The 19584-nt window shown below is 39.0% G+C and overlaps 2 protein-coding genes across 11 annotated transcripts in view; both read left to right on the top strand.

Annotated features, from left to right (window-relative positions):
• The first annotated feature begins 119 nt into the window (after positions 1 to 119).
• phf8 (PHD finger protein 8) lies at positions 120 to 9090 on the top strand. The gene is made up of 21 exons (XM_029156893.3): positions 120 to 437; positions 1036 to 1309; positions 1461 to 1546; positions 1638 to 1761; positions 2083 to 2243; positions 2381 to 2522; positions 2620 to 2806; positions 2893 to 3143; positions 3308 to 3414; positions 3516 to 3607; positions 3742 to 3831; positions 3945 to 4226; positions 4328 to 4410; positions 4508 to 4677; positions 4803 to 4888; positions 5322 to 5443; positions 5680 to 6011; positions 6124 to 6219; positions 6301 to 6410; positions 6525 to 6885; positions 6993 to 9090. Exons 2-21 carry the CDS (start codon positions 1212 to 1214, stop codon positions 7079 to 7081), a joined length of 3069 nt encoding a protein of 1022 aa, XP_029012726.1. The 5' UTR covers positions 120 to 437; positions 1036 to 1211; the 3' UTR covers positions 7082 to 9090.
• Positions 9091 to 9418: 328 nt separating this feature from the next.
• The window catches only part of huwe1 (HECT, UBA and WWE domain containing E3 ubiquitin protein ligase 1), a 31254-nt gene continuing 21088 nt past the window's right edge, over positions 9419 to 19584 (top strand). For 4 of the 10 annotated variants that reach the window (XM_029156886.3, XM_029156888.3, XM_029156891.3 and 1 more), the window contains exons 1-23: positions 9419 to 9515; positions 11245 to 11314; positions 14154 to 14203; positions 14376 to 14443; positions 14924 to 15022; positions 15360 to 15566; positions 15687 to 15839; positions 15931 to 15993; positions 16146 to 16223; positions 16326 to 16376; positions 16454 to 16622; positions 16697 to 16797; positions 16916 to 17066; positions 17151 to 17278; positions 17361 to 17501; positions 17604 to 17709; positions 17818 to 17922; positions 17999 to 18100; positions 18261 to 18341; positions 18458 to 18564; positions 18812 to 18989; positions 19069 to 19160; positions 19242 to 19462. In XM_029156886.3, coding sequence (XP_029012719.1) covers positions 14399 to 14443; positions 14924 to 15022; positions 15360 to 15566; positions 15687 to 15839; positions 15931 to 15993; positions 16146 to 16223; positions 16326 to 16376; positions 16454 to 16622; positions 16697 to 16797; positions 16916 to 17066; positions 17151 to 17278; positions 17361 to 17501; positions 17604 to 17709; positions 17818 to 17922; positions 17999 to 18100; positions 18261 to 18341; positions 18458 to 18564; positions 18812 to 18989; positions 19069 to 19160; positions 19242 to 19462 — 2378 coding nt within the window. In that variant the 5' untranslated portion in view covers positions 9419 to 9515; positions 11245 to 11314; positions 14154 to 14203; positions 14376 to 14398. Of the gene's footprint in view, positions 9516 to 11244; positions 11315 to 13095; positions 13116 to 14153; positions 14204 to 14375; positions 14444 to 14923; positions 15023 to 15359; positions 15567 to 15686; positions 15840 to 15930; positions 15994 to 16145; positions 16224 to 16325; positions 16377 to 16453; positions 16623 to 16696; positions 16798 to 16915; positions 17067 to 17150; positions 17279 to 17360; positions 17502 to 17603; positions 17710 to 17817; positions 17923 to 17998; positions 18101 to 18260; positions 18342 to 18457; positions 18565 to 18811; positions 18990 to 19068; positions 19161 to 19241; positions 19463 to 19584 lie in introns of those variants that run through there. The other 6 variants (XM_029156889.3, XM_029156890.3, XM_029156887.3 and 3 more) reach the window with 5 other exon arrangements.

Here is a 19584-nt window from a genome sequence, read left to right as displayed (position 1 = left end):
TAATTTTATTATAAAACCGCATAATACGAAGTCTAGTCTTTGCAATCGTGCTGTCTAGCTAACGTTGCGCAACGTTTTGTCTTGAACGCAGCTCGGTGTTTGCGCGTCTGCAACTTTATTGTTCTCTGAGCAATAGACAGCGATCTGCCTCTGAAACGGTCTGACGCTACAGCTTTTGAAATGGCGTTGATGCAGTTAAATACACCTCTGTTTGTAGTTTTAGTGCTCGTCTAGTTCGCTTCAGATTTTAGTTTGTAGGCCCAGCATGAAATTCTGGACCTAGCCTCTATACCTAGGCATTGCATAGTTGATAAACAATAATGTGCTAAAGCAAATTGGTAATCATTTACGTTGCATAATAAGGCCGCAGCCGCCCCCGAGCTAGAGTCAGGATTACAGCGGATTTGAATGATCGGCCCTGCCGCAGCAAGACTTCGGTGAGTTGCAAGCGTTTAATATTGATTTGGTTAGAAAATGACACTTCTGCGTCTAATAAAAATTACTAAACAATTTCCCGTTCGTCCAGTGTTGCGTTTTACTTTTACAACTGTGGTAGCCGCACTAACTGCTTTCTTTTGTAAGTTTATCGTACGATTTCGTCGGGTGCTACGTTAGCTAGCTGCTTGGCTAACGTTAGCCTATTTGCTAAACACGTTAGTGCTGGGTAGCCATACGTTCAGTGTGTTTACAAACAGCAAGTCGACGTTAGCTAACCAGCATTAACATCTACTGAGCACACACGAAGCCCGTATAATCTAAAATCAGACAGGTATTGAATAGCCGTTACCAAAATATCATTGCAGCAATATTAAACATTTATAGTATTTTACTGGAACAATTAAACGTTTCACTGCCATGTATCTAGTTGACTGAGGTCGCAGCAGTAGTTTTTGTATTGAAGTAGCTTTTTACTCATGTAAGTTTACCTTAGTACTCGTATAACACACTAATGAGCTTGTAAAATAATTCATGTTTTTGCCGCATCTTCGATGCCTAAAGTGACGAGTTTTGTCTTTTTTTTCTTTATTTTGACAGATTTCCTGGTGAATTGTAGTGGACAAACTGCAATCTGGATATGAAGTGAAAGTTTTACTAGTAATATCAGGATATCACCCATAAAACTGTTTTTAATTAGTTAAACACTCCCCACCTTCTGGTAGATACTTAAAATCTTCACACATATTATATTTGGTAGCTAGTTCACAGTCACTATGGCATCTGTGCCGGTCTACTGCTTGTGTCGCCTGCCGTATGATGTCACTCGCTTCATGATTGAGTGTGACATTTGTCAAGACTGGTTCCATGGAAGGTAGGTAGTTTTTAGAAAATAGTTTAATTGTGTTGTTATCTTTGTCCATTGACTTTTGTTTTTTGTTTTTGTCTTAATTTGTAGTTAATGATGTTATTTGTTTAGACTGCAACATAATTGTAATTCTAATACTGTTTTTTTTTTTTTGCAGCTGTGTTGGAGTAGAGGAGGAGAAAGCAACTGAGATTGACTTGTATCACTGTCCTAACTGTCAGGTCACCCATGGACCATCTGTCAGTAAGTTATTTAAATTAAGCGGTCTGTGTTGTTTTTTTGTTACACAGTAACACAGTAATGAGCTTGGTCTCTTTTGTTTCTGACGTCTCAGTGCGCAAACGCCGTGGAGGCCACAAGCAGACAGAAGGTGCAGCTGCAGCAAGGGATCCAAGTCGACCTGTTAAGACAGGGAGCTCACAGTTTGTTAGAGAACTACGAAGTCGCACCTTTCCAAGGTGAATGCCAATTAATGCTTTAAATGCACACATTGAACAGATATATGAAAAATATATTCATATGACATCCTACCCACACATAACCCTCGTTATATATTATCTACTATAAAAACATGACTAAACCTTTGTAAAAGTTAGTTTGCATTGTATTCTTTTATACTAATGGTGCAAAAAATTCACATGGCTTTTAACTTAATGTATTCTAACAGTTGCTGCTATTTAGTTTGTTGAAGAGCTGTTATCTTACTGAGTTGTATATCTTCCCAGTTGTAAACTGTTTTGTATTGTGCATATGCCTGTGTTTCTATAACGCGGATATAGTGCGGATGAAGTCTTGCTAAAGCCATCTGGGGCCCAGCTGACAGTGGAGTTTCTTGAGGAGCATTCATTCAGTGTTCCAGTCATGGTGCTGAGGCGAGATGGCCTAGGCATGACCCTTCCTCCATCATCATTCAATGTCAGCGATGTAGAGCACTACATCGGTACAGTTTTGACACATCTCTTCCAATATTATAATTTAGCTACACAGACCTGGATTGATTTTTGAACGTTTTGGGTGATTCTTTATGATGTACAATGTACATTTTTGATAGTGGCATGAATTTTGTTCTAATTACAGGTGCAGACAAAGAGATTGATGTAATTGATGTGTCTCGTCAGTGTGATCTAAAGATGCGATTGGGAGACTTTGTTGAATACTACAATAGCCCCAACAGAGACAAAGTATTCAACGTCATCAGTCTAGAGTTTTCTGAGACCAGGTACACAAAGATGGCCACAGAAGTCTTTTTATTTGAGCTTAATACAGCCTTTTTTTGTTTGTTTAACTTCTGTTGTATGTTATGGCCGACTTTTTAGGCTCTCAAACTTAGTGGAGACACCAAAAATTGTGAGGAAACTGTCATGGGTGGAAAACCTCTGGCCTGAAGAATCCGTCTTTGAACGCCCCAATGTGCAGAAGTATTGCCTTATGGGAGTCAAAGACAGTTACACAGACTTTCACATTGATTTTGGGGGCACCTCAGTATGGTACCATGTTCTGAGGGTAAGTTAAAGTTAATTGAGTCATGTTTGAGAAATTCCACATAGCTATACTTTATTGTAAGAGCTTGTTTCTCTCTATCTATCCAGGGTGAGAAAATCTTCTACCTAATTGCCCCCACACCAGCCAACCTAGCACTTTTTGAGAGATGGAACTCTTCATCTAACCAAAATGAGATGTTCTTTGGGGACCAAGTTGACATGTGTTACAAGTGCTCTGTCAAACAAGGAAACACCTTGTTCATACCAACAGGTTGGATTCATTCTGTACTGACTCCAGTGGATTGCCTGGCCTTTGGGGGAAATTTCCTGCATAGTCTAAATATTGACATGCAATTACGGTTAGTAATTTAATCATTTTTTGTGCCTTTGTATTATCCCATTTTATTTCTGTTAATTTTCATTTTTTTATTGAAATAGAATCCATGTTGATAGATGTCAACTCTGACATTGTGACAATAAGTGTTTAATATCTGACTTTTCCTGTGTTGTAATATAATTTTAGAGCTTATGAAATTGAGAAGAGGTTGAGCACAGCAGACTTGTTCCGATTTCCTAACTTTGAGACAGTTTGCTGGTATGTTGGAAAGCATCTACTTGATACATTTAGAGGTGAGGGTTTTTATTGAATTTATTCAAGTTATGTTTTGCTGCTGGAGTGGCCTGTATTTGTTTGTCATAATATTATTTAACTTTTCTACTCTATTTCACAGGTCTGAGAGAAAATCGAAGGCATCCTGCCACTTATCTTGTTCATGGTGCGAAAGCCCTAAATAATGCCTTCCGCAGCTGGACTCGAAAAGAGGTTAGCTATACACGCTTCACTTTTTTTACTTTCTGTCCTGTCCACAGACAATCCCCACAATGCAGAGTGATATAAATTCCTGTCTTTGCAATAAACAATTATGTAACTAGAGGCTGCAATTTCTCTCTATGCAGGCATTAGCAGAACATGAAGTGGAGATTCCAGAAACTATAAATACTCAGATATTGGTGAAGGACCTGGCAAAGGAGATTCGCCTGGTAGAGGTAAGTAGCAAAGTCACAAAGGTTTTTGTTTTATTTTACATGCAAAAACAAAAAAGTAATGTCTTTCATTCCCATTTTCTGCATTACTGACTAAACATTCTTCTTTTTGTCAGGATATCTTCCAGCAGAACATTGGCCGCACAGCACCTCAGTTTTCTGGTTCACCACTTTCTAAAGCTCCACTGACCACCTCCCAGAACTCTGGACGACCCCCAGGAAAAAAGAAAGGCCCCAAGCCCAAGGAAGTGATAGGTGGGGTTGTGCCTCCTGGAATCAAGAAGAAAAGTCAAAAGGGGCTACTTAAGGCAGAAGCAGGTGAACTAGACCTCATTGAGATCCACACCAAACATACACTGAAGAAATTTCAACCTGGCAAGTCCAAAAGCAAAAACAAGGTAAGTGGTTTGCAGACGTCAGTCATTACGATGGAAGTTATCATGCCTATTGCATGAATGGTAATTGAATTTTTTAATCTGCTGAATCTTAAATATACTAGTTGGAGTTGCCATTAGAAGAATTTGAAGGGAAGATAAATAAAAGCAAACTGAAGCTTGTGTTGACCAATGGAAAAATTCAAGGGTGAGTTGTGCCACTATTAGACATGTTCCTGTTATCTATTATCTCGGGTTCCTGTGAATGATTAGGGCTCATGCTTTCTGTTTTCCTTTTGATTTAGCAAGAAGGATGGCAGCAGTAATGGTTCAGCATCTGCTGGAAACTATAAACGTCATTCTGTGGAAGGATCAAATTTGTCAGACCTGGAATCGGAAGATGAGCTGCAGATTGATGAGACTCCTCCTCCGCGACGCAAGCCTGCAGGTCCAAGCAAGAAGAAGAAACTAAGTGGTTAGCATTTGACTGTAAAGTACATTTACAATTAATGTAGTAGTCATTGAAGGTAATAAAAAAATAATAATAAAAAAAACTTGAAGCCATTGTAATAATCTAATGGCCTTGAAATGTGCCTTCAGGTCTCCCGAGGAAGCTTCCCAGAGCTAAACCCTGTTCTGATCCCAACCGCATCAGGGAGCCAGGCGAGGTAGACTTTGACATTGAGGTGAGATCATTATGAATACAATGGTCAGTTTTTCTGAACCAATTTTGAACACCCTTTACTTTGGTGTATGTCTGAAAGTCACCCAAAAGATGAAAAACTAGGTATTTTACAGGACTCATCTGAACATTTAATGTTCTCGACTTAACTAATGCAGTGAGATAAGTGTTCCATACCAAACATGACATGTTCTGAGGCGATGGTTGTTGCATCCTAATTGTATTTACTTTGTTTTTCCACTGTTGGAGCAGATTAAATTGTTGCTATGTCAAATTAGTTGAATGGTGTGGTTTAGTTGTTTACAGTTTACAGCTTGGTTTGAAGAACCAATCCCTGACATTCTAACAGTCCAAAGATCAGATTTTTCGTAACACGTTAACGTTGTTGTGTCTCTGGTTTAGTAATGACAATAATATATATTTTCCTGTTATTATAGGAAGATTACACCACAGATGAGGAAGCACTAGCTGCCCATGGAGTGAAGGGAGGTGCAGGAGGCATTCTGGATTTGTTAAAGGCCAGCAAGCAAGTGGCAGGCTTGGACCCTGCAGCACTCAGGTTAGATTGATAGTCATAGTGATGATGACAAAAAATTCTGGAATAACTTAACAAGTGTTTTGTGATATTGTAAGCTTGGCATTCATAATAAGCGTCCTGTTGTACTAAATGAGAAAAAATGTTGCTTGTGCTAATAGCTTTAATAACCTGCATAGTTCAAATATTTGAAATGACTTTGGCTTTATGTTGCAATTTACGAGCTGTTTGAAATCATGACTGATTTTCTCTCTTCCCAGTGAGGAAGCCCCAGCCTCACCCAGTACTCGTGATGCCATTCAGGGCATGCTTTCAATGGCCAACCCTCCTTCCTCGTCCTCATCTTCCTCCTCTTCGTCTCCCTTATCTATCTCGGGAGGACTGACCGAGGGATTAGGGGTGGTGAAGGAAAAGGGTGGCAAAGCAGTGTGGGTCACTGGAGGGGTCAAAAAGACAGCAAGTCTTGAGAAGAAGTCTGTCATTCAGCGGCCTGGGAAACGGCCAATTAAGAGGCCAGCACGTCATCTTAGTGATGAGGACAGTCCAGATGAGCAAGAGACTCTGGGAACATGTTTTAAAGACTCAGACTATGGTGAGCAATACACTCAGTGACCTTTGGCTTCTTAATGATTTATTAAACTAAAAGTTCTGGCTTTCAGTCATCAAGATGATGTTTAATTATAGTAATTAAATTTATTTTTAAGTTTATCCGTCCCTGGAGTCTGACGAGGAGGACCATGCTAGCAAAGCTAAGATGAAGCGGAAGAAAAACTGGGATGACACACCTTGGAGTCCAAAGGGTAACTTGATTAAACATGGCAAGACAGATCAGATTTGCTGTTTAGATGTCCAACAATCTAATCATTTATTTTCATTTATAGCCAGGGTAATGCCCACCCTTCCCAAACAGGATCGACCAGCAAGGGAAGGGGCTAGAGTTGCATCTGTAGAGACTGGTCTTGCAGCAGCTGCTGCTAAGCTGGCTCAACAAGTAAGTAGGGGAACAAAGTATTTAATCTTGAAAGCAACTGCTGAGTGAATAGTGTGGATTAGAATCATACTTCAATATTGACTTCCTAATGACTCTATTTTGCTTATAATTCAGGAGCAGCAAAAACCTACCAAGAGGAAGTACACCAAAAAGCAGCGTCCTCCTGCTCCTGTTGTCGCTTCTCCCCCTGTTCAGACTGAGCCAGCACCGTCCTCTCCACCGAATGTTTCAGAGTCTGCAGCAGACTTAAGCCCAGACAGAAGGATGGATTACTACTCAGCTAGTCTGTTGGACCATGAATACACAGCAGGGCCAGGACCTTTTGGCCCTGGAGGGCCTCGAGGCAGCGGTGCCATGGCCCCTGGTGTATTTCTAACGTCTCGCCGACCTTCGCTGTCTCCACAGAACAGCAGCTCTCATTCTGGTGCATCTCCTTCTGGTTTAGCCAGCCAAGGCACAGTAGGGGTTGGTCATGGTAAGAAGACACCTAAAACCCTGATATTATAAATGTTCAATTATAAATTGTTAGCAAATATTCTTATGTTTTTTTTTTTGTCCTCTCTCCTCTCCTGTTAAATTAAGGAAAACGTCCAAAGAAAGGACTTGCAACTGCAAAACAGAGACTTGGAAAAATTCTGAAAATCCACCGCAATGGCAAACTTCTCTTGTGAGAGATGTTGGAAGTGTGGCTAAAGACTCGAGTGTGAATGAAGAAAAGGGCTTTTGTGAAAGTAGGTCCGAAAGAAATGTAGATAGCAACCTATATTTTGTATTCTAGATGAATTTGTTTACCTGTTATTGAACTTCATAAAATCTGCCCAGCCAGTTAGCAGCTTGTTTTGGCCTCACTTTTCCATACCTACATAAGTGTATTTCCCCAGGCACATCTGTGACTATGTAATGTTTTATCTACAGGCTTAATGTGGTAGGCAGCATGTAATGATCACATTACACATAATTCACATTGGCCACAGAAAAATGTGGTTAGCGTTTTAGATCTACAGTTGGAAATAGGTGTCACTAACCAAATGAAATTCAATGTAATAAATTGACAAAGCCTAATGTTTTTTATTTAGACTGTTTTTATTAGTTTTGTTTATGTAAAAACAATAAACTGTCAGATGTTTTAAAAGGGACACAAATACGCGCATACACAAGTAAATTGTAATGTTCGTATAGCCCTAATGCTTTGTGTAGACATACATGGAAACCCTAACACATCATGCAGTTGTTAAATTGTGTGTAGCTGTTTTTTTATTTCATAAAACACATTCTGATGTGCTATGGTGATTAAAGAACACCAACCACAATAAAGTGTATGCACAAGGTCAGTACTCGGTATGCTACACGTATCAATACATTTTGAGGATTCTGATGTTTCTATAATTCTTCATCTAATTTCTAAATGTACAAACAAAACAGACAGTGACCATTTGCAACAGATGCAAAGAGTAACATCCCATATTTGTATTTATTCTGATGATATTTATTTTACTCAGCAGCCTTTTGCCACTTCTTGGACTGTTTTTAATGTATGTTTACCATCAAGAGCTCCTTGATCCTCATTTTATTGGCAATCACCTGATACCCATGTCTTTGTTAAATTTTTTTTTACAGCTTCACTTGTCATTGTACATAATTGCAGTATGTGTAATTTATATAGCTAAATTGGGAAAACAAAAAGATACCAATTATCAGACTAGTTACCTGCAATTTGCCTTTTGGGACAGATCTAGAGACTTTTTTTTTCACAGAATGTACTAGTGATAACATTTCATCTGAAATGTAGATTTAACTGTGTGAAAACATTGTGAATGTGCAGGATATGAATTGCTATGTAAATACATGTTGTAATTTATGTTCTTTTATAGTTGGAAAAACTTTGAAATCTTTCTTAACTTGTACATGATACATTGCTGTATTTGAAAAATATCTGAAATAGTTCTTTTTATATTTGTATGCAGTTATTGTCTTGTTTAGTTTGTCATGTTGTCTTGTTAGTATAATATTGGAAATGTGCTGGAATAATGCCATTGTTAAATTTCATCCATTTAGTTTTATATTGATTATTGTTGACACTCACTCTTGTGTTAGTGTGTACTGTATTTTTCAAACATGATATGTTTAAATACGACCTGGAAAGATAAAATATATCTTCTGCATCTATCTTATTAATTTTCTTAATTATTCAGTTCATTCAAGGTCTGCCAAATCACCAAAACTGTGATTTGTATGCCAGATTATTGGTTTTCTGTTAACTATACCACAGTCTTCTGGAAAGAGAATTTCCAGAGAATTTCTTTTACTATAACTATGGGGAAATTTAGTCAACTCTGTACTGGAACATATCATTAAGTGCAACAAGAAATGTGTAGTATTAAACACATTGCTTGTTCCTGTAATTAAAGAGCAATTTGGTTTTTTGTAGTACCTACAAGACAGTAATAAGCCTCCTCAGACGGAAAAAGGGATGTTTGCAGTTTCTCTCAGGGGATTTTTGTCGCTGTACAAATTACTGCGTGGGTATCGTTTTCATCTAAACATCACTTCCTTTGCTATATTTTAAAAATAACTTCTCAGCTTTAGTGGTTTTAATACATTTATTAGAATTGTCCAGTGTTTATATTTTATTTGTTGGCGAGTTTGAATACACTTTCACAATAAAGTGCATTAAAATATATTTTTCATAAAGGCTGGAGGATTATTGTTTGTGCCTATAAAGGAATAAAGATGGACATATCTGTCAGTATATTATATCCAGTCGTGTAGACAAACGTGTAACATTATTTTTGTAGAGTTATAAGGCCAAAGGTGTAGGGAATGTCCTATTGTGAATAGAAGGAAATGAGTTCGTTATGGAAAAGATATAATGGTAAATGAGAATGATTACTTTCTGAAATAAAACGTTAGAGTCCCTGGTATTATTTTGTTTTTTATACTCTGTCATAATGACAAACGTGGCTTTTATTTTTATTTTCGTGGCGGAAATAGGCTTCCATAAGGGAGTGCCTTTAGTTTACGCAGCATCAGGTGTTCTCGCGAGAACCAAACTGCCCTACCAGTCGCTAGTGCAAGATGGAGAAGCGAATGTAACACGCATTCGAGGTAAGCATAAAGACTTATTCTTGACTATTGGTGTGAGTTTGAGCTGAGTGATGTATACATGTAGTTTTCTTTGCACATAAAATTGATGATTCGCGCCCGCCACCGAGACCAGAGGTCACTAAATTAGAGTCTTTTTAGGGCTAAAATGCGATCTTCTGCTTAGTAAACCGCCATTTTTAATTTAGCCATGATCGCACTGATGGAGCATTGTGCTGAGCTCTCGCTGCTAGCTAGTTAGCTAGCGCGAAGCACGCAAACGCCGCATAGAAACACACAGTCATGTTCACCGTGTGAAGTCTGTTGTGGCCATCTACACGCAAACACTGTGCCCTCGTTCAGCGGCTAACCTATTCGCTTTGCTCGATGATAATTACGAGGCAAATAACCGATTAGAGTTAAACGTGTGTCTGGTTGCAGGTGTGACTTTCCATAATCTGTTAATGTTAGCCAAAGCTGCATTGAAGCAACTACCGTAACACTGAACAGTTAGCTAGGGAAGGTAACGTTAGCTAACGTCACCTAACTAGCTTTCAAGTTCGCTAACTTAATGTTAGCGCCATCGTTGACTTTATCTTAACTACGTATGTTGCTATTTCAAGAACACTTTTAAACTATGCGAGTTAATTTAACACAATTACGATTGGCCTGTTAACTTTGAAGTGATGAACGAGTTAGGTGGGTAAGAAATATTACCCGTGTATTGGAATGCGCCTTACTGTTTGTATTGATTCACATGATCTGAGCTATTCATAACGTCATTAGGTCACAGATATGTTAATGATGTGTTTTAATTCCTCTGCGGTGGCGTCACTCAGTTGTGTCACTAACGCATCACATTTACAAGTTGAAAACAAGTATTGTACGCAACCTCCAACTATAACTATACATCCTTAATAAAGCGGCATGTGGTGTGTGTGTGAAGGTCAGCATTGTCTCTTGATGCTTCTCTGCCCCTATTGATTGACATGATGACAGTAATGTCAAAGTGTCTGAGCTGATTATTTAAAAATCAGCAAATATCAACTATAAAGAATAGTATATAAACTTTTACACAATATGTCATCTTTAACACGTGAGTGTAAACACCAATATTAAGTGCTTTAATGACCTAACACTTAATGCCTGGTTTGTTAATGTATTACTGATGTTTGTGTGGTATTCATAATGTGTATTGAGCAGACTATTTGTATAGTAGATTGTTGCTTTTTTAGTTTCTGCTCATAACATAAAATATTTACTTGGACATTTAGGATACATGCTTACAGGTTGTCTTTATCATGAAAAGTAGCCAATACTGACAATTACTTCTACAGATTTTGTAACAAATCATTGAGAAATGTAATATTTAGTTGAAAGCATCACTGCTCTGGCAGAGTGTGATGTTTACTCCTTTGCACATTAAAATAAACTATCCAGATTCCCCAGACTAAAAATACTGAAGTACTGCTTTACAGTGGTAAGGCAGAAAGATTGGAGGTGTAACATTGTTTTAGCTTTCAATTAATTTAACCAACAAAAGCTTAATGTTTAATATTTTAATAGGTCGTGTAATACAATTATAGCATCCCTTGTAGGTTACTGGTAGCATTTATTTAGGTGTTTCTCAATATAATTGGGTTATTTCCAGCATTTAATGTGAAAATATCTGTTAATAAGATTTATCAGTGATCATGTTGTTTTATCTGTCTTACTCTGTCATATCCAAATTAACTCTTTGGTATACTTTCAGATAGTTTGCAAAGAAACTGCATAGCAAGAGTGAAGAGAATGGTGGCACACTTGAACCAAAGCAGTTTCTGGTATGTACTGTTAACAGTTAACATTGACTGAAAGTGTTCAGGTTAAACACTCAAATATACTGGCAAGCGGAGATTCTCAATAGGTCTAGGTCATTGTAATATGACCTAAATAATGGTTATTCTGCCTTTTGAGAAACATAAGGCCTTTATATTAAAGACAAAATCAGAGGTAGAAATCTCAAGCTAGTCCTATTGACTTTAAATGATGCTTGTGTTACGGGATACAAAGGTTCACTATCAAGCCTGTGTTGTCCTACAAGCACAGATGTAAAGTCTGGATGTTTGCTGTTACAGGTTGAAAGCTGAGGTTGTTGCTATCTAAAGTTCTATGAGTTGATGACCAGTTGTTAGCGTGGGAAAGCAAACTTACTGTGTGTAAATCAAATTCTGTTCATGGTCTTTGTAAAACTATCAGCTGTCTGTTTGCGCAAGTTTAACTTTGAGAATCTCTATATCAAAAGTATGAGTATTATCATTTGGTAATTATTGGAAAATGTTCAGGTATTAGGCTAGTAATATGCCGGTATTGTATAAATAAGATTTAGATGTATTTTGCTGCTGTAAACTGTTTATTTTTAATGTGTACACATTAACATTGATTTGAAACAGATTCAAGAATAGAACATTTGAGACAACCTACAGATATCAGAGCTTCATTTATAACATTGGTATTCAGCTGAATGTTTGCATTCTTTAAAATCAAAACTTCATTTTTATTGAACTTGAATTACTTCCGCCCTCCCCTGTGTTCTTTTCCATCTTTCCAAATAGTTTTAGTAAGATATGCTGTGATTTGCTTTTATCATCTGTAGGACTGGTTATCTTGAAATGGCACAGAGCTCCCTGTTGGACTTAGTTGAAACAAACGAAACATCATTAAATAAGTACCAATGTTTTAAAGCTTTTTAAAACTGAACACAGAAAGTGACATTTCAAATTACTTTTTAGCTGATGAAAAAACAAATAAAATGTTCTTGATGCAAGTAAGTGGGCGAACTGACTTGAGCACCCCTGCCTGTAGCCAGGCTATGAGTGCACTCTAACAGTAGAGATCTGCACACTGTTAATCCACAGACATAAATTGCTTTGGCAAAGATTTATCTAAATCAAACCTAAATAATTTTGTCCCTGCCACATTTGTAATCTCTAGACTCATAATGAGTTAACAGAGTAAGAAAGCCTTTCTGAGTCTTCTAAATTGTTGTAATCCTCATCACGCCTATTCAATAATAATTAATACTAATGTAAACATATTACTGACCGGGTTTAAGCAAAGGGGAAAATATTAGTATAAATGTATCTACATCATCTGGTTCAGCCATTAGCAACTGTATTAAAGTTTAGTAAACGTTCTCTGAAAATGTGTTGCTTATTAATTGCAGCTGGGCGGTATGTAGTTTTTGTTGTGGTTGTATTCTGCAGGTGTTGTCAGTCAAAGACCTGTAATGATGGTGATGATATGGTTAAGGCGCAGGGCCAGTTGTCCAGTTTTAACGTTTTTCACTTTATGTGCACTGCCCAGAGTCATGATGACTGAGCCACCCGCTAGTGCTTATGTGCTATGGGAACAGGCGCGGATTATCTGAAATATAATACGTCGGATGGATGAGCAGCGTATTTACCTCGTCCGCAGCCAGTTGTCGTTTCACCAAAAAGAAAACTAACAGAAAACTAAACCAGCAGTGTCACAGAAGGCGTCAATAACTCAGCGAGTTATTATGCGTCTCTGCTCGCTCCCCCACTAACTGTAGCTAGCATGCTAGCTAGCGCGTGCTGAGGTTCCCTAGCAGGAAAAAACAGGGTAAGGCTCGGAGCTTTGGAAAAGAGTCGTTACATGGTTCCGCCCATTCTGTACATTAACCGTAGTGTCGTGAGCCATCGACTTGTGTTTACAGTTTACCTGGTACATGAACGATTTAAAGCTGCGAAGTGTGGGCTTCCTTTGCGGCCTGCACAGCCTCGACTTAAATTAGTTGGGTGTCGGGACAGGACAGCATGGTGACTGATCTGAATTGACAGTTGTGCCACATACGACTAAAACCGCTAGACTTCTGGTTGGATACATTATAGATGTGTGTTTCGTTGGTTGCATACACGGCTTGCTTGCGACTTAGCTGTTTTTTAAGGTGTGGTTGTTCTCCAATGCTTTGGTTTATCTAGAGTAGATCGTTTACCAGCCTTACCGGTGACACTAGTGTAGTGTTAGCTGGTCGGTGGCTAATTACCCCAACGAACGTTTCCGACCAGTGTCTTTGATACGCTGAGCTTCCCAACACTTAAGTTTTGTCATACGTGTTGGTAGTTGCCGGGTAAAACAGTCGCTTGTAACAAGCAGATGCAGTAACGCGTCTGTTTGGATGCTGCTAACAGTGAAGCTAGACACACAACGCTACCGTTAGGCTATTACCTTTTGGTGACATTAGCTTGTTAGCTTGGAGCTATAACTTATCAGCGTGAAGTCCCTTGAGTCAGATTGTGATGACGGCTGGTAGCGCTATCTATTTGGTTTATAACGGTGCAACTTAAATCTCAGTTGTGCTAAATGCAAGATGAATGCGTTAAGAACGTTAAATAGGCCCCGAACTAATTGAATTAACTTTGTGTCGTATGTGGCTAGCAAGCCTCTGGCTAATGCTCTGCCACGGTCTGCTTTGTGATCAGACCTCGCTACAACAACAGTACTACAGATTGTTATAAGAGATTAACGTTTGATACTTTATGTACAAACCATTGCTACTTGAGATGGATGAATTTTGCAATTTAGTAAGCAGCGGTCTTTATTGTGGCACGTTACAAGCTGTTGCTATTTTAATTTTGTTCTTTAACCATGGTTTTGCAGGTAATGTGACTGGAACATGCTGTTAAGTGGGTACCACCGATTTATTTTCTGTAAGTAAATTTCCATCCGAACACAAGTCCATTGTTTATTATTCTGTGTCTGTGTCAGTCTACTCAATGTGTTAGTGGACTGTTGGGAAATTCGTCTATGGTTGATATGCTTAGTTGTATAGAAGTGTGTCATACCACAGTTTAGTTTTCTGATGTATACATTTCTCAACAGGAGCAACAAACAGATTATCGACAATGAAGGTCGACAGAAGCAAGTTAAAGAAGACTCCTACGGAAGCTGTAAGTATATATGACTATTTATTAGATGATTCTTACGGCCATGCGTCACTGTTACATTCAGCTGAGAAACCCCGACTGAGCTTTTCTGTGACTGGATCTTGTATTGGAGGCAGACCAAGTGATTTTCTCTTTCAGGAGAGATGGTTTTGATTTGTATTTCTTAAGCAGTCTCCTAGAACAGGTTCTGTGACTATTTCAAGATGAAATGAAGAGTAAAGCAAGCTGCTAACATTGATGTCATAACTGCTTATCAGAACTGCTTTGTGGAACCATTATTCTAGTGCGGTGTAGTGCAGATGTAACCCCATTACCAGGGTAACAAAGCAAAAATATTCACTGTCACTGCCCCACATTGTAAGTAGACAGTAGTGGAAGTTAATGTTTATATCTGCTGAAACTATAGATGCTATTATTTGTAAGGAGGCATAGCTGGTCGCTGCCCAACTAACCATTTAGAGGTTGCTTCTTCTTAACCAACAGCCTGCTGACTGCAGGATACTTATAGAGAAGCTCAAGGTCTGCAGCGATGAGCAACTCCTAGTTGAACTGCAGCATATCAAGACCTGGAATATTGGCAAGGTAAGCTCAAATTAACTAGAGACATCTTTTTGTTATGTGAATGTAGGTGTTGGTGGGGTTGCCACTATTGATTATTTAAAAGATGAACTGCTTTTTCTAGATCTATAGCTATACTTAACTAAGTCATGTGTTTCTTTTATTCACACCACTTAATGACAACTGAACAATTATTTTAACTGTACATTCAACTGAACATTGCACAATTTATTTCTATGCCACCTAGTTGCATTCATTGAGTTACATTCTAAGTTATTGATAGATGTTATAAATGATAAATCTCTGATACAGTATTTTTACCTGACTGATCATTGTAAATTATTCTTTTTGTCTTCTTCAGTGTGAGCTGTACCACTGGGTAGATCTATTGGACCGCTTTGATGGTATTCTGTGCGATGCAGGCCAGACAGTGGAGAATATGTCATGGCTCCTGGTTTGTGACCGTCCTGACAATGGACAGCTCAAAGCCCTGCTTTTAGCAGTGCTTAACTTCACAGCCCTGCTCATTGAGTATAGCTTCTCTAGGCACCTTTACAGCTCCATAGAGGTAAGTTTGAGCCTACTTTATTCTTTGCCGTTTTTCTGGATTGTGTACATGTTGAATAACGGACAGTGATTAACTATACTCTTTAACCCTTTTACCCCACCATCCCCATTCTCTTTACAGCACTTAACCACTTTGCTAGCATCATGTGACATGCAGGTGGTTCTTTCTGTACTGAACCTTCTGTATGTGTTCAGTAAACGCTCCAACTACATCACAAGACTTGGATCTGACAAAAGGACGCCTCTACTAGCCCGTTTGCAACATCTGGCTGAGGTTCAGTGAAGGATATTGTTTTCTATTTCCACATTTCAAGTTTTCCCTAGAGCTGCATTTTTACGTCTTTTTGTTTTTTATTTTGTTGTAGAGCTGGGGAGGAAAGGAGAATGGTTTTGGTTTGGCTGAGTGCTGCAGGGATCTGCCTATGGCGGTAAGACTTGTGCAGAGTGAAGTGCTATGATTGTCTCTGCCCAGCTATCTCCACTTATTGCACTATTGGTTCTTGAGTGATAGACAGGTGTCTGGTAATTGTGTAAAAGGGATCTAACTTAAATTTTCTGCCCTATGTTCATGTATGAGCAGAAGTATCCCCCCAGTGCAACCACACTGCACTTTGAGTTTTACGCTGAACCAGGCCCAGAGGTCAAAGTAGAGAGAAAGGTAAAGAACATGGCATACATTCATGCAATGTAGACCAATAACAGTATTGTGGTATTGGTTGGTCTTTTGTTTTAAATCTATCTTGTGCCCCTATTTTTACAGCAGACGAGTAGTAACACACTACACTATATTCACATTGAGCAACTTGACAAGGTACAGTCAGATTATAGATGTAAATAACACGGGTGACATTGCTTGCATTCTGCATCTTACACACTGTGTCTTTTTAGATTTCAGAGAGCCCATCTGAAATCATGGAGTCGCTGACCGTTATGTACAACATCCCTAAGGACAAGCAGACCCTGCTGTTCACACACATTAGACTGGCCCACGGTTTCTCAAATCACAAGAAGAGGTTGCAAGCCGTGCAGGCCCGACTGCACGCTATTTCAATACTAGGTGAGTAGAAACCCTTTCTTTGTGAAAGAGTTTGAAAAGGCTGAACTCTGAACTGCTGACTTTTTCTGTTTTAGTGTATTCAAATGCACTCCAGGAGTCAGCCAACAGTATTCTGTATAATGGCTTGATAGAAGAGCTGGTGGATGTATTACAGATTACAGACAAGCAGCTTGTGGTAAGAAAGTACCTGGTTGTTTTTTTACAGCATGCCCAGGCATAAATATATTTACAAATGCCTTTTGTAATTGTTTTATGTACTGTTCTATAATACTGGATTTGACTTTGTTCTTCAGGATATCAAGGCAGCATCTTTGCGCACTTTAACTTCTATTGTCCATCTGGAGAGGACACCTAAACTTTCCAACATCATCGACTGCACAGGCACTGCCTCCTACCATGGCTTCTTGCCAGTGTTAGTTCGAAACTGTATACAGGCTATGATAGGTGAGAATGTGACCTAAACTATTTCAAATTCATTTGAAAATTACATGAATACAATGTTTAACTTTAAATTTTCTTTTTCTCAAGATCCTCTGATGGAACCCTACCCACACCAATTTGCCACTGCACTCTTCTCATTTCTCTATCACTTGGCTAGCTATGATGCTGGTGGGGAAGCCCTGGTGTCCTGTGGCATGATGGAAGCCCTTTTGAAGGTAATTTGTGAACCAAGCAAAAGTGTCAACAATTAGTTTTTCCAACAAGTGAAAACTTCCTTTTTTGTTATGAAACTTATAGGTGATCAAGTTCCTTGGTGATGAGCAAGACCAGATCACCTTTGTAACTAGAGCAGTGCGAGTTGTGGACCTCATCACCAACCTTGACATGGCTGCCTTTCAGTCCCACAGCGGCCTTTCTATTTTCATTTGCAGACTAGAGGTTGGTTATGCCGGTTCAATTTCTTTTCCATCAAATACTTCTTGAAGCATTCATCAAACATCTACTTTTTTTCCTCCCATTTTTTTCTATTTATATTTTTAGCATGAGGTGGACCTGTCAAGGAAAGAGTGCCCTTTTGTCATCAAGCCAAAGATCCAGAGGCCTAGCGCAGCTGTTGAGTCTGAAGACATGGACACAGACATGGAGAGTATGTCATTTCCTGTGACCTTTGATTTTTTTTCAAGCTATGAGCAATATCTAAGGAAAATATAAACAGTCTTTAAACTACTGTTTTCATTAACATGTGTATTCTTAGTGTCAGAAGTGGCCATGGAAAGCAGCCCTGGACCATCAACATCTGTTTCCAGACAAGAGGCTGACCACCGAGTACAGAGTAGTGCTACTAACACACCTCGTGCAGGTATACATGGCATAAGCAAGGAACAAGCTTTGTTATTCTTGTGTTCTATCTAGGTTTTGACACTTTGTCTGTGTAGGTATGCAATGCATCCCCCAGAGGGCAGCTCTGTTAAAATCAATGCTAAATTTCTTGAAGAAAGCCATCCAGGACCCTGCTTTTTCTGACGGTATTCGCCATGGTAAGTCATTCACATTCTCTGGCTCGGTATGTACATAAACATGTTCAAAGAACATTGACCGACATGTTCATTCATGTCAGTTGTGTCTACAATCTGTTGCTGAGAGTGAGACATTTTAATATATAACGTTGACTATTAATGTGTATTTTTTTTTCTCAAGTAATGGATGGCTCCCTGCCTACCTCACTCAAGCACATCATCAGTAATGCAGAATATTACGGCCCTTCACTATTCCTGTTAGGTGAGAAAATAAATTAATCGTTATTAATCTTGTGTAAAATGCCTTGTCATAATTTTGAGTTATAATTTCTTTTCTTTTTTTTCTGCCCTGCTCTCATCTGCGCTTTTGGTTTGTAGCGACGGAGGTCGTGACAGTGTTTGTGTTCCAGGAGCCATCTCTGCTCTCCTCCCTGCAGGATAATGGTCTAACTGATGTTATGTTGCATGCCCTTCTGATCAAAGATGTGAGTTTCCAGCACTGCCCCTGTGTGCTGTGTTGTGTTGTGTTTGTTTTTTTTGTTTTTTTTGGAAGTACATTTTAAACAGCTCTTTTCCCCTTTCAATCTAAAAACAATATGGGGAAATATTTAATAGTCTACTTGCTGACTTAAGTGACTTTGTGGCATGTTTTGTACAGAAGGCAGTTACCTCACTCTCTGTAGTCAAACTTTCACAAGTTGTTTTATAAAAAACTATTTTTTCCCCCACTAGGTTCCTGCCACCCGTGAGGTTCTGGGTTCTCTTCCTAATGTTTTCAGTGCTTTGTGCCTGAATGCAAGAGGCCTGCACTCCTTTGTTCAGTGCCAGCCGTTTGAGCGCCTCTTTAAGGTGCTTTTGTCCCCAGACTACCTGCCCGCAATGCGTCGACGGCGCAGTTCTGACCCGCTGGGTAAGTTGGACTGCGTGCACTCTATGTATATTTTCCTGTTTGGAACATCCTAGAGTGAATAATGCTTGTTTGGGTTCAGGTGACACGGCATCAAACTTGGGTAGCGCTGTAGATGAGCTCATGAGGCACCAACCCACTTTGAAGACCGATGCAACTACTGCCATTATTAAAGTAATATAGTGTTTATATCAGTGTTTCAAGTGTTTCTTTACATAATTTGACAAGATGATTAAAGCCAAATTCATTTTACAGTTATTGGAGGAGATCTGCAACCTAGGTCGAGCCCCTGAATATATCTGCCAGAAACCATCTATTCAGAAAGCAGATGGCACTGTGGCGGCACCACCAGCACGCTCCAGCCATGCTGCAGAAGAAGCTTCAAGTGAGGATGAAGAGGAAGAGGAAGCCCTCCATACATTCAGCCAGCAGCAGGGGGAACCAGAGAGCAACAGACAGTCAGTGCCACTTGAACTGTATGGCGCTGAGTTCATAACACAATAGAATAACGCAACAACTATTTATCGATGTTTCATTTATTCATTTATATTTATATGAAATAAGTATTTTAATGACTTACGTTTTTGTAATTTTGATG

The sequence above is a fragment of the Betta splendens genome, chromosome 7 (genome assembly GCF_900634795.4).
Source record: "Betta splendens chromosome 7, fBetSpl5.4, whole genome shotgun sequence".
NCBI classification, from domain to species: Eukaryota; Metazoa; Chordata; class Actinopteri; order Anabantiformes; family Osphronemidae; genus Betta; species Betta splendens.
This window is presented reverse-complemented; position numbering and strand designations above follow the sequence as displayed.

Excerpts from the sequence above, each read along its gene's own strand:
- phf8 (XM_029156893.3), top strand. The coding sequence starts at position 1,212 with ATGGCATCTGTGCCGGTCTACTGCTTGTGTCGCCTGCCGTATGATGTC. Across the intron at positions 4,678-4,802 it reads CAAGAAGAAGAAACTAAGTG|GTCTCCCGAGGAAGCTTCCC; the intron begins GTTAGCATTTGA and ends ATGTGCCTTCAG. Across the intron at positions 6,012-6,123 it reads TTTTAAAGACTCAGACTATG|TTTATCCGTCCCTGGAGTCT; the intron begins GTGAGCAATACA and ends TTTATTTTTAAG.